This window comes from Hyposmocoma kahamanoa, unplaced genomic scaffold (assembly GCF_003589595.1).
Source record: "Hyposmocoma kahamanoa isolate Upper Pololo Valley unplaced genomic scaffold, ASM358959v1 65, whole genome shotgun sequence".
In the NCBI taxonomy this organism is placed as follows: Eukaryota; Metazoa; Arthropoda; class Insecta; order Lepidoptera; family Cosmopterigidae; genus Hyposmocoma; species Hyposmocoma kahamanoa.
The window spans coordinates 17,341,994-17,359,502 of record NW_020653853.1 but is presented as its reverse complement, the minus strand read 5'-3'; the positions used below and the strand labels follow the sequence as shown (position 1 = coordinate 17,359,502).

General features: G+C 36.3%; 1 protein-coding gene across 1 annotated transcript in view; it reads right to left on the bottom strand.

Moving 5' to 3' along the window:
- Positions 1 to 15,680: 15,680 nt before the first annotated feature.
- Positions 15,681 to 17,509, bottom strand: part of LOC113231345 (runt-related transcription factor 3) — a 49,970-nt gene continuing 48,141 nt past the window's right edge. Inside the window, exon 5 of the mRNA XM_026465634.1 lies at positions 15,681 to 16,858. Coding sequence (XP_026321419.1) covers positions 16,230 to 16,858 — 629 coding nt within the window. The 3' untranslated portion in view covers positions 15,681 to 16,229. The remainder of the gene's footprint in view (positions 16,859 to 17,509) is intronic.

Genomic DNA, 17,509 nt, shown 5'->3' with positions numbered 1-17,509 from the left:
TTAAACAGTAAGTATGATGTATAATCATACCGTTAAACTTTATAACTTATTGTACCTATTGTAATGTATACATTAATATTTGTGTGTATGCACATGTCAATGTGTATGCGTCATGTTGACTTTTTTATAAATAAAAAATAACAGATTAATAACCAATATTTCTTCTACTCAGTTGACGATTTTATAAAATGTAAAGCCTAATTAATTGATGCATATAGTTTCTTTACAATTATTTATAATATAATGTAATTAAATTATAACATTCACAATTATGACATATCCTGTATCAATTAATTTAATTGAATAATGCATGCTTATTTTTTATTATTATTTTGAAGCTTTTGCCTAAGGCTGAACAGGATTAAGTTCTAATTATTTTTTTACTATCAACATGTGTAATGTACCCTACCCTTTTTCATCATAATCATTTCGGCCGAAAGACCGTAATTCATTTTACTTAAAATTAAAATGTAAGAAGCTTGTAAAGAGTGTGATGATAAATTAGAGGAATTGTTGTTATGTAACCAATGACCTGCGTCATAACGTTTATTATTCCTCACGTAACATTCTGTTCAACAAGTTAACACTTATTCGATTAAACATACGTCCTAGACGGCATACATCCATCCCTAACCTAATTCTGTCTCAATATATTTTCCAAGAAAAGTCCTCGCTGGAACGAATTGAATAATAATTGTTCAATTGCTCATCCAGGAGCAAATTGTTGAATACGTCAAAACACATGGCACCCACGCGCTATCAAGCCCTTGAATACTTGATGAATATTGATGAGTGTCTTCGGTATAAAATGCCTGGTTTTCTTCTAACGGCACATTCATTACCTTTATCTCCACGACGAAAGACCAAGATGAAGGCACGAACACTGTTACTTTTGTTGGCCTTTATTGGCACTGTAGCGGTAATACGTTCACAAGAAGGAAGATTTTACTGTGGGAGAAGTTTGGCAAAAGCCTTGGCATTGCTTTGCGAGAACGGAATGCTGATAAAGAGATCAGAGCCTTACAATGCTATAATGCCGCATCAACAGGAGGTCAGCTATCAGTGGCCGTGGATCACTCCGCATCGCGCGCACAATCTAGATCGTGGTAAGAGAAATGGAATTGCTTCTGAGTGCTGCGAGAAACCCTGCACTGTTGACGAACTCCTTAGCTACTGTGCCTAAATTTTCGACCGCGTACCATGTAACGTTAATGTATTTTGGTGTCACTATTTACATTATTCTTTGAATAGATATTGTGCTCTATAGTCGCAGTAGTAGGCTTGCTTGTAACTATTAATTTTAGTTGTAATTCTAATAGCAGGTTTTGGCACTAATATGCTACACTTGTACCTTTTTTAGATTGTACGTGTTAATGTAAAACTAGATTTCCTCAAAAGAAGCGTTACAATGGTTTGATAGCAAATTTGTATATGTATAGTAGTGTATAGTTTGTTTTTCGTTACGAATGTTCACTTTAAAATAAATAATTGTTGTATCAATTGTACACTTTATTAAGGACAGATAGAGGGAGCGATTGTGTTGGCAATTTGTGATCGTTGAATACAGGTCGTGGAGCAGTGTGGTTTTAATTTTTTTTTTTCACGAAAAACGTATTTTGTGAAAAAATAAAAATAATAACATATTAGCTCCAAAAATTAAGTTGGCGTAGTATTAATTGGAGGTATCGAAATATTACATGCACAAAATCATGGATATTGGATAATTCTCGTACTTACTTTAAATTATAGACACTTTGGACTTGTCAACTTATGTCTTAGGGGTCACCCTGACGCAGTGGTTGTGCCTCAGATCTTTGGTATCATAAAAAAAGCTTAGGGAATCAAGCAGCTTAAAAATGACAGTTATAGATATAGTCAGCAGAAAGACTTGTCAGTGGTTTCTTAAGACTGCTTCCATGAGTGAGTAACATTTCATTTCTTTGAATTTCATTTTCTAGTTTGAGATAAGGTAATGGTCTCATTATCCAGCGTTAGTTTAATACAAATTTGTCTATATAATAGTTAAAACATATACAGGACTGGCTATGGTGCATGGTGTGGCGCAAGCACACGCGTGCATGGTCTGTGTCACGGTGATGGTCTCGCGACGTTTGAGAAGGAAGAGCTAGGGATACACGATTTTTTGGATCGTAATGGATCACGTACCTTTGAATCGATCCACAGATCGGATCATATGCTCTTGAATCGATCTCATAAAAATCGTTTCAAAATTATTTCGATAAAAAAATATAATTTTGACGTCTCTTTTCGCTTCAATCGGTTGCAACTTTCATTTAGAGTGATACTAGCGAGTGAGAAAAGAAGTTCAGATGGCACAGAAGTAGCAAAAGCCGCCAAATATTGTAGATTTATTGTAGATGTTGCCAAACTGCTTTTCTTGCAGGTCAATATAAAAAAGGGGTTCAGAAAGAGACTATTTTTTAAAATTATGTATACGATCTAGACGATTCTATTCGCCTTAATGTTGAATCGTTTTACTTAAAAATCCCCGAAGCCACGCCAACTTTTCGGTCTTGTGCCGCCCGCATCCAGCCACTGCCGGCCACCTTGCTCAGGTGATTTTGCGAGCTATGTCGGTCACTTTAGTTCTCTGACGTCACTTCACACCTCGTTAGGAATTGGGTCCATCAAATAAACCCCAATCATCTTCAGAGCACGCTGAGCGACCTTGAATTTGTGGACGAGGACTGTTGTTAATGTCCACGTTTAGGCTGCATAGGACATAACTGGTAGAACGCACTGGTTAAATGCCTTAGTTTTTAGGCTTTGTGAGATTAACGACCTGAAGATGTGGCTAAGCTTCTCAAATGCCGCCCAGCCCAAACGAATTCTCCTGTCGGCTTCCTTCTCGAAGTTGTGCTTGCCGAGCTGAATATTTTGGCCAAGGTAGACGTAATTGTGCACAACCTCAAGAGTAGCCCCACCTAAGGTTACAGGTCCCGGGTTCACATAGAATGAATCGATACGAAAAATCGCTAGATCGTATACACGTGATATATATCTTCATAAAAATCGAATCGTAATGTGCATCCATAAAAAGAGCCCGAGCCTGAGATCGACTCATTTTTTGATCGGCACTTTTCCGGCTCCTCAGTCTCTGTTGCGTTCTGATGTGATCATGTGTAGGGTGCTAAGTGTCGACAGCCATTTTAACCCGTAACTGTCTCCGTGGCCAAACGGTTACCATCCTTTTCTACCGTGAGAAACATTTGTTTGACCTACATTTATTTCTCTCATGAGTTTGGCTGTAATTTGTATAAGGTTGTCTACGTGTGTGTCCATGGCACCCGCGATACAGGGTTACCCTAGTGCTGGGCTATGAGTGTGAGCGTTATTATTATTAATATGCTTAGAGTCCGTTACCACAGAAATCTAAATAAATAGGTAATCTTTGATAAGATTTCTGTGTCCACTACATTTCTGCGGATGTCTGGCGGAGGCGGCCTTTACTACTGGCCTACCGTTTTACTGAGTCGGTTCCTAGTAGTTGCGAGGTGCGGCTGGAAACAATTTTCGTAACAGCTATGTCGCGCTGCACATGGGACAATTTCAATAAGATTTTTTTTGACGGTATTCAATATATAGTTGATTTTTTAATTATTTATTTTTTACTTAAGATTTGAGTTTGAGTACATTGTTACAAACATAGGAACTTACACTAGGAACAAAATACCTCTTGCAATTAGTTACTAGACAATGCAAAAACAACTTGAATTAACATCAAACAAATAACACAAACTAAACTAATGTACTAAATAAAATGTATACTTAATAAAACATTTGGTTTATTACAAAAACATCACAAGTGTAAGAAATATTTTTGAATTAAAACAAAGTCACTGTTAAAAGAGAAATTAAACAATTAGGTAATTAATTTGGAGTTATAACAACAAAGCGAATCCTGTTAGGTGGGTCAGTTGAGTAAGTTTAGTTAGATTGAAAAAAGTGCTTACCAAATTAGTCAATTGTTGTTATATTGTACTTAATTAAATTTAACCAACGTTTTTTGTCCCGATCTTTTTCGTCCTATACAATGTATTATTCTTACATGAAACAGAGTCGATCAGCACTAATATAAATTTGATCAATTTTATTCATTTTTATGGACAATTAAACGACAGTTTTATTACTTTATTTATAGCGGTTTTTTGTTATCTGTAAACTTATTGTTACCTCTTAAAGTAGGTCAAGTAAAGCTTCTCTGCGATGTAATGTGAAATGTGTGGGGGCGTATAATAATTTTGAATGTTTCGTTACGTACTTTCGATATCAGTTTAAAGCTTTTTGATATCTCTTATGTTTACGAAATAATCGCCTGAGCACTCTTAACGATTACACCCTGTATAAACTGTCACTGCCACTGCACCGAGCTGCTACCTTAAGAACCGTTTCAGTTAAGTGGTAGGCCTGTAATTATTTTATTATTATGTCAAAATTGTATAAAGCGTTAATTACAGGCTATGTATATTTACGTAAACTCTTGTGTTGTTATCTCTCATCCCGCTCGTTGTAGTTTTCGCACGGCGGCGCATGAAATTATCGATTGTTGTAATTAATAGCAAACATACAAAATTAATAACAGTTCGTGCCCTCATTGGTTGCTTATTTTCATCACTGAACTACTTTTCATTAGGGGTAGGCCGAATATTCGTTTTATATGTTCTGTATTCTTTTTTTTAATAATATCAAGTGATGGGACGAACAAACCGCGCGCCTGATGGTAAGCAACACGCCTGTCCATAACAGTTTTAAAAGTATGTATATTGTATATAATTAAAAATATTTGCTCAAATGCACTTTAACAAACTAAATTAGTTGTAAAATTGACGACTTCGATGGTTTGCACTGTGGGTGCTAGATACGGAGGTTCCGGGTTCGATTTCCGGTGGAAAAAAGAACTTTTCTAAATTGATTCTGCTCTGGATATTCTGGGAAGTGCCCCAGAGTGAATTCCGTTGCTCTGCTACTTATAGTAGAATACTTTATTTTGTTACACCAAGTGACTGGAAGTGCAAATCGTGTGCCTGATGTTAAGCGACACGCCTCTCCATAGCAGTTGCAGTACCACTCAGACCTTTAAATCGCTAAAATCTGACGGGTACTGCCACTGCACCCGTCACCCTGACACGTACTTTTCTTATAACATCTAAGCTACACGCCTGTCCATAACAGCCCTGTGCCACTCAGAGCTTTAAATTGCAAAAATCTTGCAACTGCAACCGCTATGGATAGCACACGACTTGTTCGTCCCCTCACTTAATATTATAAAAAGAAAACTCTGGGCCCTGTTGTCAGCAATATGGAGGCTTCTAGTCTCGGTTCATGGTAAGATCAATTTCGTAAACGCTTTTTTCTTAATTGGTTCTGGTCTCTTGTGTTGTACATGTCTTGAGTTTAGATTGTAATTAAAACTTTGAATTATATTTCAGCATTGTAGCTCTGCGCGGACCTGCAATAGTTATGTTCAGTCGCTTACCACCAGGCTTTCAACTCCCGACTCTTGATATCATAAATATATATATATACCTACCGAGTTTTTAGGTTTTTGCGATTGGTATACGTTGGAAATAAAACTGTGTTTTCGAATCTAGATCGCGTACCTTTCGAGTTCCTTACAATATTCCTTGGTCACAGATGATGTGTCAAATCAAGTTTCTTTCATTCTGAACGTGAATAGATTTATTCTCAATGTTTCCTATATCTATTAGGTATAGTAGATAAACAAAGGCAATGCTTGGTTGCAACAATCGAGAGATTTTTCAGGTTCCAACTGATCGCTCCGTCAGTGGTATTAAGAGCTAATCCTCATTAATTGCTTTGTAATTTTAAATCTCATTGCGGCACCAATCGGTCTGGCATCGATTTTTCCCGGTGTAGTGCAGATGTTCAACTCGCTCGCATACATTATCGTTTTTGAGGTGACAATCATTCCTTGGATATAAAAACATAATTATTTCAAATATTATAGTTTCTTTACTAAATCTTTTGGGAACAAATTACAGGGTGGTAGATGAAAGAAATCGAAACATTCAAAATGCCTTTACTATAAGTTTATTACATTGTCAAATTGATTGATTCCCGCGAGACAAATGAGTTTTAAACCTTTAACATTTTAAAATATCATAGAAGCTTGAAGTTGTTTAGAATAATATATCTTTATTCAAAAACACTCCTTATCCTTATATATAGTACAGAAAAGAAATTTACTGATTACAAATGTAAATAAAATAAAATAAAATAAAACAAATAGGTAGAAAAGGCGTAACAGATTTCAGGACTCTGCCTCCTAAACTAGACAAATGTCTGTGTGTTAGATGACGGTGTTCAATAGGCGGGACCAAAAATATGTGTCTTTATTTAAAATTTAAAAGTATAAAATGAATCGGTGCTATCGTGGTTATACATTGTTAGTGATATTGGACTGGAGTGATAATGGACTATTGTCATCCAAGTACGCAGAAACTGCGTTTCTGATAAACCTTTTTTATATCATACCCTTGGTATAATAAAATCACATGTGACCACGCGTCAAAAGTTCTTTCCAAAAGTAACAAAAATAATATAAACTACATGAAACAAATTATTCATATGTGAAATTTTAAGCATAAAAATGTTATCGACTTATTAATTAAGTTATTAGAAACTTTAAACATTTCTCCTGAAAAGTAGTTATTTTGCAGATGTAAATAACAAATTTTGAATATCATCATCATTATTCCTTCCACTGGTAGGCCCGTTTTCCCTTCAAGGTAAGGGCTAGGGTCGTATTCCGACACGCTGCAGGTCCAAAGTGATTTGGAGGTTGGCCGGTTTGATCACATTATTTTCTTTCATCGTAAGAAGTATAGCTATCAAATGTACGTAACTTAGAAAATAAAGTCTTAGTTACTTGCCGTTATATGCCGTCCGTAACAAGTTATCCAAGCAGTGATCGCCATCATGGTGGCCCTACCGCCAATGGGCGTCCGCTGTCCATCGCATCGCATTGGCGCAAATTAATGAGAGAGGATATTTATTTTCACTTGCTGGCAAAATATCAATTAATCTCACATCTGTATAGCTGCTTAAAACATATCACTGTGCAATTGTAGCGTATGTCTCATATAAACCAGTCACAAACATCCAAATGTTTGTGACTGGAAATCCCCAAGGATCTAAGACGGGAAAGACCTCCAATTAAGTACCGCGAGCCCCTTTTAAGATTCGGTCCGCACACCGAGAGGCAGGAAGGACCATGGGATAGTGGTGGGTATGGTCACTGATAACATAACCCTGTATGATCTTCTGTGGCCGGACCACCATTAAGGACTCCGATGCAGTAGTACAAAATAATAGGTACCTAAATTCTACTTTCCTAAACATACAACAAAATTAATACTACTTCGAAAGATTAATAACGCGCACACGCACACACACTCATAGCCCCGCACTAGGGAAATCTTGTGTCGCACCCTTGGACATACACATAGACAACGACAAATTACACCCAAACTCACGAGATAAAGAAACGTACGCCATACAAATATTTCTCCCGGCCCCGGAATCAAACCCAGGACCTCTGCGTGGTAGTCCGGCATGGTAACCGTTCGGCCACGGAGAAAGATTAGGAAATATTTAACCACACCTTACCCTTATAGGTATACGGGTAGCTCAGCGCTGAATGTTACCTGTGGTCGCGAGCATTCTTCGAGCAGTTCTAGGAGTTTTTTGTGCAGGAGCAGCTGAACAGGATCAATTTGCAAATATACATACGTAACAAGCTTTGGAAATAACTATTTCTCCGGATTTAAATTGCGTATTTTTGTTTTTCTAATCAAAGTAACGTTTCGGGCTCTTTAATAAGTCCAATGGTCAGAGCAACGTGATAGTTTAGTATAGTTTATTCCCTGAAATCTCCTTCCGATTCTCCTCGTTTGGGGTGGACCCGGACTACGCAGTATCCCAATTGCTCACCGGATGCAATTGCATCAGAGAACGCTTGCACTGCACGATTCTGCATCGTGAGCCCATTTTTTTATCACACTCAACATAGCCCCGCACTAGGGAAACCCTGTGTCGCGGGTGCCATTAACACACACATAGACAACCACAAATTACACCCAAACTCACGAGACAAATAAATGTAGGTCCTACAAATATTTCCCCCGGCCCGGGAATCGAACCTGGGACCTCCGCGTGGCAGTCCGGCATGGTAACCGTTCGGCCACGGAGGCAGTTAACATTGTGAGTCCAAAGAGTATTGCGACATTTATGTTAAGAGCATTTGAACTATACGACGAAGCTTTATTTTTAATTTATAATATTAAGTGACGGGACGAACTAGTCGTGCGCCTGGTGGTAAGCGACACGCTTTTCCATAATAGTTGGAGTGCCATTCAGAGCTCTAAATCGCAAAAACCAATAACAATTTCAACAGCACTCTTACCCTCTACAACCGGAACGCAGTTATGTTAACATTACTGCTTGGCGGTAGAAATAGGTAAGGTGGCAGTTAGTACTTCCCTGGACGAACTCTTTCACAAGAAGCTCTACTGCTGCTGCTCCTGAATGAAGACTAAGCCTTATGATGATACAGAAACTAAAAACAAATAAACTATAGCCGAAATATAACAACATCAACTAAAAATAAATTAAAATTTCTTTCAAAGAAATTTCTATTCCGTAGGGGTTAAATCATTATAGAAACCATTCCGTACAATGCTGTAAAACTCAACTCATTAAAATGTATAATTTAAACACGTATACACAACAATATACTACACATATAAAGTATATGATTTAATATACAAACGTACTATAGAGGCATGAAAAGCGGGCGATATGTAAATGTAGCTACCGGCGGCGTAATGAGCTCATTAAGTTGCTATAGGTACCGCTGCGGTCGAGGTGTCACATACAGTACTCGTATATATACATACCAATGTACCTAATTATCTTTATGTATAATTTAATAGGTATTTATTAATTTATAAAAGAAATTACGTACTTTTTTGTGACATCAAGTGACGGTCCATTGTAGTTGCAATACTGCTCAGAAATTGAAAGCGGAAAGGTTTGAAAGTGTCCCACTTCTACTGCGCCCGTTACCCTGAGACGTAAGTTGACAAGTCGCTTCTGCCTGTTCATAAGTACCCTTACCCTTCCCAAGCAGCACACCCTTATCTAAATATATACTATAACATACCTAATAGAATTTAATTAGATTGAATATTTTAAGAGTTCAAATTCCCTCAAGATATCTCGAAGAAGGTTTCTAGATAATTTAAAGTAAAAGTGGGCACAACTGATGACAAGATGACAAGATCACAAGAGTGCTTTGAGAAACTATCTGTAGGTAGTGTTAAGAGTGATTCTTATCTTTTTTCACAAGTAACCCATCTAGAATGCTACAAGACCATTTGTAGAATGTAGGCAGTTTTGATTTAATCCTGTGAACAGTTTCTAGATAATTTATAGTCTATGATAGTTTTCTTAGTAATGCTATTTTAAAACCAAAATACTAAAGCGTTACAAACATAAGACGCAATTCTCTTAATACTAATAGATTTCAAATTTAATGGCTTACAAAATATAAACTATCAAAATTGGAACATGGTGAAATTAGATATAATATTTCTGACTTTTTCGCGCAATGTTTAATCGGTTAGAAAGCGCAAATTGACGTGCGTCTTTAAATACATTGTGAAAATAGATGTAAAATCTGCCATAAAAGTAATGCGATCGTTTATGTATAAAATATAAACTTAATAAAAATACAGTTATCGATTTTTGGTTTTAAATATTTCTAGAAAGCTTAAATACACAAAATAACTCACAAAGCAAACCATTTCCAAGAAGTTCTAGGCTTCTTCAAGCTAATTTCAACCTAGATTTACTTTTTAAAAAGAAAATAAATTTTTCTCGGCTACTTCATAGTCATTCTTTAAAAATAAAAATGGCGATAAGAATTTAAAGCTTTTTTCAAAACACTGTTGGGAGCATTATGTCTATGGCTTTATCGATAGAAAAACTTTAGAATACGTAAAGATTATTTTTACTTGCTTTAGTGTAGTTGATCTTGTAGAAAAATTGAATGTTTTTGTACAAGACCTCCTATGAAGTTTTTGCGATTGTCTAAAAAACGCGATGTTCCTAAGCGATTTTTTCTTTTGACAGTATTACAAAACCTTTATAAAAGTTCCTATAACTTTTAATAGTGAGCGTATTATGCAATAAAAAACTTTTCAAAACACTAGGTCAAAAAACAATTGAAAAAATTAAAATTTGTCTCAAAAAAAGTTATGATATATATAATTATATGGAATATGTTATATATGACTAGAAAGGTGGATAAATTCCCTATCATATAAGGAATATTTTAATGACATACCTAACTTATGTTGGAAGAAATAAAATTTTCATTACAAAATTGAGGTTATTTCTTCACGCCAACCACATTTCACACAATGATTCCACTGTATTCTATTGATAGACGGCACAATACATATACACAACATTGAAGTACAGTAGTTTACGCGCTCATTTCAATTGTTTTTATCATTTCAGAACACGGAATTACTTCACAATTTTTATTTATTTGTCAACAAATGAAGCCATGACCGGCTCGCGCGTGAATTACAACTATTGTATCCAGTGTTGCCAATTTGTGGGAAATTCCCCAAATTGTGGGGAATTTCATTTATATTGGGGATTTTGTGGGGATTGGCGGTATGTGAGGAAAATGTGGGGATTCTAACATTTTATCATTTTGTTTAATCTATCAATTGCTGGTGCATCGCTAGTTTGATCGTTACTGTTAGAAACACTGTGATGGACCATATCGACGTGTTTTTCAACATCGCACATCACTCGTATTATTAACAAGCAGGTTAAATATAATTATTATTAGAGCACTTGGTTCTGAATTGTAAAATTACCAGTCGGTGCGTGTTGAGTTCGCGATTCTTTCTCCCGCTTAGGCCGGTCCCCGGCATGAAGCAAAACGAAATCAGCAGCTATTGATAAACAAAGCCGAGCAGTTGGTACTTCCACACCACAACTTACCACTCGTCAACTTTAAATATTAAATATAAGTAGGTCGAAACTCATTGATTATTTCTAACATTAACATAATGTCACAAAATGCACAACAAATCTATCAATGGAATCGAATAATGTTATCGTCGATTTTTTTAATTTATTATTTATAAACATAACAGAATTTACATGAGTGTAATATAATTGGAGAGTGCCCTAAAAGTTAATTTTGGATCGAAAATGGTTTATTTGAAAAATACGGGATTTTAGATCCGAGAAAACAATTTCCAAAGTAAAGATCTACTTTTGCTATCACCGTGATTTAAATTTTACGATACGAAACTTCAACTGTACGTCTAAGTAAACCACCAGCTAGGTTAATTAAAAGAAAAGACACATCATACTTTGTATAATTTATTTAATTAATGAAAAATTAATTCCGCTAATTATAACAGAAATTAACAGCAAGCGGAAAATACAATGACGTTTTTAAATAAACATTTTATAACTTATCATTTATGGCACATGGAACATATTTGTTCGTTAATAATTTTCACCTCTTGAGAGGTACAATACGCTGCAATAAAATTAAAATTTTTCGATTTCTTTCTGTAAACTTTTGCGGTTATTATTTCCACTCGAGTCAATGCACATGGCGTACTTTATACGCACCGACGACGCGCAGATGACGCGCGTAAAAGCGATTCAAACGCAATGTCGCGTTTTTTACTCGCTATAAACTTTTACACACGTTCGCAAATGCAGTGGCGCCGTAAACGCGCGTCATTTGCGCGTATATGCGCCACAGACGCACGTATGTATCATGCATTTTGATAAGTGACACTTTTAATTTTAGTTTTGTTTATTTATTTCAGTTAGTTTTTGAAATGAAGCAACTACGTGAAATTCTATGTGTAAACTCCAGAGGAGTATATACGCTTCTTGCTTGCAACGCGATGTTTGCGCGCGTTTGAATCGATTCAAGCGCGCGTAACACGCGATACAGGTGAGCTTCTCGCGCGCGTCTGTATCGTATCCATACAAATGCAACAATCTGCTCAAAAGAGCCTCTACGGCACGGCGCATATAAAATACGCCATGTGAATAGACTCTTAGGGTGCCTTCAAATTGCTCGCTTATAGTGCTGCAGTGGCGCCACAAATTTTCATACAACATTTAGAAGCCAGTTGCAGCGCCATTGTCGTGACACGCGCGCGCTTCTTTTGCAAATCACAGAAATTACTGAAGCGTTACAGGCGCGCAGTTGCCACGCCGTTGCTATCGCGCTTCTACAAGCGTTTAATTGAGTGCGCCTTTTTTGGCGTCTGTTGTACACAATGCAGCCTCTCCAGTTGGCCCATAATTGTGATGCAATTGTAAATCTGGCTACTCGATAAAAAAATAATGCGGTAAAAAACAGGTTAACTATCGTGACAAATTAACAACCTGTTTTAAAGTATTTTATAAGAAAAATAATAGAGTAAATTTGAAAATGCTGTGTAGAATATTCCCTTAATATTGCATCTTTTTGAAACACCCTGATTTTCAAATGATTTTTTAATTCAACTAAATAATAAAATAGACAAATAGGTACACTACATATTTACGAGTAAGAGCGTTGCCACACAGGCGCTGCGTCGTCGCAACGCTATAGTTTCAACAACGTTTCAACGTACTAAGTTGCTTGTAGTTTCAACGCACCGTGAGCCACATCGTTCTGGTTTATATGTAGTACAACGCAACGCATCGTATGACATCGCTCTAATGCGAAACGGAACGCAAAATCAAAATACATACTTTTGTGTCTACAACAGGACAGATTGCACAGATAGCTATTAATCATAACAGAAATTTGTTAATACAACTATTACAATATACTTATGACTACAACTTTTTATCATTGCACGACTATTGCACTTTACAAGATGCATTTACAACAACTTATATCTTTATTCACATTTATATATACAATTTTATTACAGATTGCGAACAAGTAGCTGGTCAAATGCTAGATATATACAAAACGTGGCAGTAGGGAGAGGTAAAGAGAGAATACCTCATCCAAACTAATATTATAAATGCGAAAGAAAATTTTCATTTTCACGCCTAAACCAATGAACCAATGCTGATGAATTTTGGTATATTTAATGGGACAAACTTTCAGGACATTCACACATCATTTGATTTTCAGTTTGGGATATAATCATGTATAAAACATAGTTTAATTACCTCGTCGTTACGGACGTATTGCAACGTCAGCAAATGTAAACATTACCGAGTATCGCCCGACAAGTCGCGAGTGTTGTGAGTGTTGTGTGTCGATCTAGTGACAACCCTAGTTACAATTACAATTAACCTGATCTATACCACTGCTAGTGCACAAATAAATAATGAAGACCAAGTGAAGGTAGTTAGAAAAACTCGCATGGCTAGTAGATGCTGACACCCGCCTCTTCAGACCCTTTGAGACCATGGACGTTACGTCCGAAACGTCGAGATAATGAAAATATGTTTTATATATTCATGATTAAGTCCCAAACTAAAAATTAAATAATCTAGTGGGACATTTGAGAAGGACATAAGCTACTTTTGGTCACAAAAATAAGTCTTGATGAAATAGGGGATGAAAGTATGTATGGAGAACCAATAAAACTACGAAAATTTAATATAGTAGAGTAGGTTATACGAAGTACTTATATTACGAAGAAGTCGCGGGCACCAGCTAGTTATTATATACATTTTAACAGTGACAGTTATCGACTTGTATTTATTTACAACCAAAGACCGGAAAGGACAGAATACACATACGTAAACTTTAAGTAATACATATAGAGTGCATAACACTTCTCTCTGTATTTCCGGATCATTGTATCGTGTTTTATTCTATATTTTTTGACGTGTAACAAGCAACTGCTTTACAACGGTAGCGTGTTTAGAAGAAAAGTTTTGATATTGTGAGTAAACATTTTTTTTCAACTATTCCAGTATCTCAATTCTGTTTGTAACAGACAAAATTCCCATTCGATATATGCATGGTAAAATTAAGAAACGAACGGACCTTTAGTATAATAATAAAACCACATCTGCTAAATTACAACTTTTCAGATTCTACCAACAAAATTATTCAATAATTTTTACGCTTATATAGAAGAGTTGTAAAATACACATTTTTTTAATGTAGTTCCATTGACTTACAATTATATGGACGTCGGGTCCGCGCTAAAAAGTGTCCGAACTTATAGGGCGTTAAAATCGTATACAGAGCGTCATTCACGCTTTAGTCTTCGTTTGTTCGACTGACAGCGAAGCAAGCACAATTAGACAGTACTGCGATGACATTACAATTTAAATTCAACGTTTTAGCTTTTTCATATTCCTTTACATGTCACTACGTTTAAATAGGTTGACTTGGGACATTTTTTTCGTGGTTTTTGTATTAGACCCGTCGTTCATTTATTTGTAAGTCAAAGTGTAGTTCGTATTATTTGACTTGTGACTTTAATAAAAGTACTTTTGACGTATGATTACTTGTGACTTTATTTTATCAAGTAATTTTTATTAAGAAAAGGTGAGCAAAACCGGACTCATCCCCTAGTTTTTCACTCTTATATGGAATATTTTCTACAAATTTAAATGGGACAAATCGACGCCTTACTTTTTCAAACTCGTATCTTAAAGAGTGATTATTCAGGAGAGTGCAAATTGTGAGTGCAAACCTTTCTATTTGCTTTAAATTCCTTATCAAGGGTGCTAATTTAGATGCATTACTTTAAGAATAGGTTAAAACTAGTGTGTAAATATGAAGGAATTGTGATGTGAAATCAGACTGCAAAATTTGTTTATACAATCCATTTCTTGCATTTCAGTAACTTTGTGGTTTTAGATACGAGTTTGAGAAGGTAAGCCGACGATATGACTGCACCTTAGAATAATAACGCATAGAAATCTAGTCCGCACACGCTAAATGAGGCAAATTGAAGCGCGCCAAAAGGGCCCACACGAGCGGGCGGGCCTTCAGTGCTCAAGGTCAACTTGCACCGCGAACAGATCAAGAATTTTAGCTAAAAATGACGAAATGTGCGGTAAATGAGTGTAAAAATACGTCAGACAAACATAAAATAGATACTAACATCACAGTCCACAAGGAAGTAACGCGTTTCAACTTGTATTGTTATATAAATATTCACTAAAACCGAAAATTAACCTACTACTAAAACTAGCCTACATGAATTAGATTTTTGCCTCACTTGTGACAGTTCGTTTGATATGAAACTATCATTCTATACGTTATTATTCTAAGGACTGCACTTAAAAAAATAATTAATTTTGTGCTTTAAGTTCGCTGGTACTAACTAACCTTCCTGTGTCACAGAGATACCACTCTACTACACTGGTATCTCTGTACCACCCAAGTTATTTTGTACGGACAAGATAAAATAATATTTAACACTCAGTTGTAACAAAAATGAAAAACATAATATTAATTTGTAGTAACAATAGAGTGAAGTGAGAAGTGCACGAATTTGTTGAAATTAAGGCGACGAAATATTGAGATACCCTCATTCCAACCACAAAAAAATCCTCAAAATCGCATCACAAAAGTAATCAAGTAACATACACACATAAAACCCCTATTTTAAAGTCGGTTAATTAATTATCAATACATAGTGATAACAACAAAATTACAAAAATACAGTTTTCACCTGCTTCCATTCACATATCTAGCGTGTGACCAATTCGTTTTCTAAAATGTAATTTAAAAACAATACAACACAATTCTTCAGGTATTATTCGAAAACACAAAAATCGTATATTCTCAGGACGGGAGCGAATTTTAGAAAAACCACGACATTAATGTACAATTTTCACTAAATAACCCGAAAGTTTAAAGTATTTTTAATTTTAATAATAACATTAATCAAAAATCTATCTCGTTGCAATATTATTTAATACTTACCTAAGTGATGTAGCTGGTACAACATCGTCGTAATTATTATAAGGTGTGATTGCACGGTAACGAAAACAATATGACATTTTTCACATTACTTAAATACTTAAATATCTACTGTAAACTATACAAAAGTACTTTGAGGTATCGACGCAACTTTTCTTCACTAATTACACTTGAATCACAACACATAAAATGTTTTCGATTAGAACATCACCTGAGAAAAAGCAGCGTCGCACTGGTTTTAGTATGGCCGCCATACAGTATTACTGTCTGGTTGAGGATTGCCTCTTTGGCCAAGGTTATTAACCCTCACATCTTCACTTCTAGCTGCTGCAGCCGCGCATGAGTTTCCCCCACCGAGCAGCAAGTCCCCTTGACCATGATTGCTGTGATTATGCTGCCGATGATTGTTAGTAGTCGAAGATATTTGATCCATCATTGTCTGTAATTCGTTATGATGGTTCTGCGTCGAGTGTATAGTATTCGAATGCAGCGGGTGGAAATTATGCGTCTGATTTGCTGCCGTGTAAAGCTGGCTGTAGAGCAAACTCGCCGGCAACACGGGGTACAGAGAATTGTTGCAATTACTACTTCCATACGAGGAGTTTTGAGAGCCCATTAGGGACGGAAAGTTGGAAGTATTCGTGTTATTGTGTCCGACGTTTGTAGTAGTATTAGAAGTTAGGAGATCGTCCTGCACTGGTGATTCGGGTTGTGAGCTATTGTCGCTTAGAGACCTAGGGCCAGTTGAAAGACTGTAGTCCGTGTTGTTGTTGTAGCGAGGGATGAGACTGCCGTGGTGCGATGGTGACGAGCCCACTAACCCGGAGAGTTGCTGGTCCAGGTCGACACCAGTCGTGTCCGGGAGAACTGCACGGAAAGTTAATAGTTACGAAAGTGGATTAACATCATTTATGCTGCTATGGTTTTAATATAGCGCTGTGTTTTTCGTATGTCGCGCGAGCACGCATCGGCAATAAATTTATCGGCGGCATCGGACGGATCCGAGCTGCTGTAAATTATAATGAGAGCCGGATAATGCCCGCCGCGAGTTTCGCCGGCCGACGGACAACCAGTAAACTGCCATCACTGAAAAGTACTTCCAAAGTAATATTTTGGCACCCATCCTTTTCAAGTATCGTAGTCGCGCCTTAGTCTCGCAATAATCATGTCAGTAGCACATAATAAAATTTAAAAATGTCATCTAATATCATTTGAATTACGTATTTACAAGGATAAGATACATTTAATTTGACGATTGTGCCAGTGAATCATTGACAAATTTCTGGACATACATAGAGATATTGATAAACAACAGTCGCTCATTTCATTGCAAGTGTGGACACCGTAGGTTCCAAGGAGGATGTCGGTCGTAAAACATGTTGGTGTGTTTAATTTCACCATTCGATGAGTTATAGTCCTACCGTAAATCGATAAATTTCCCAAACAATTTCCTGGAAAAAAATCATGTTTACATTGGCCACATTTACTGTTGTACAATATACCATTTTGAGATAATGA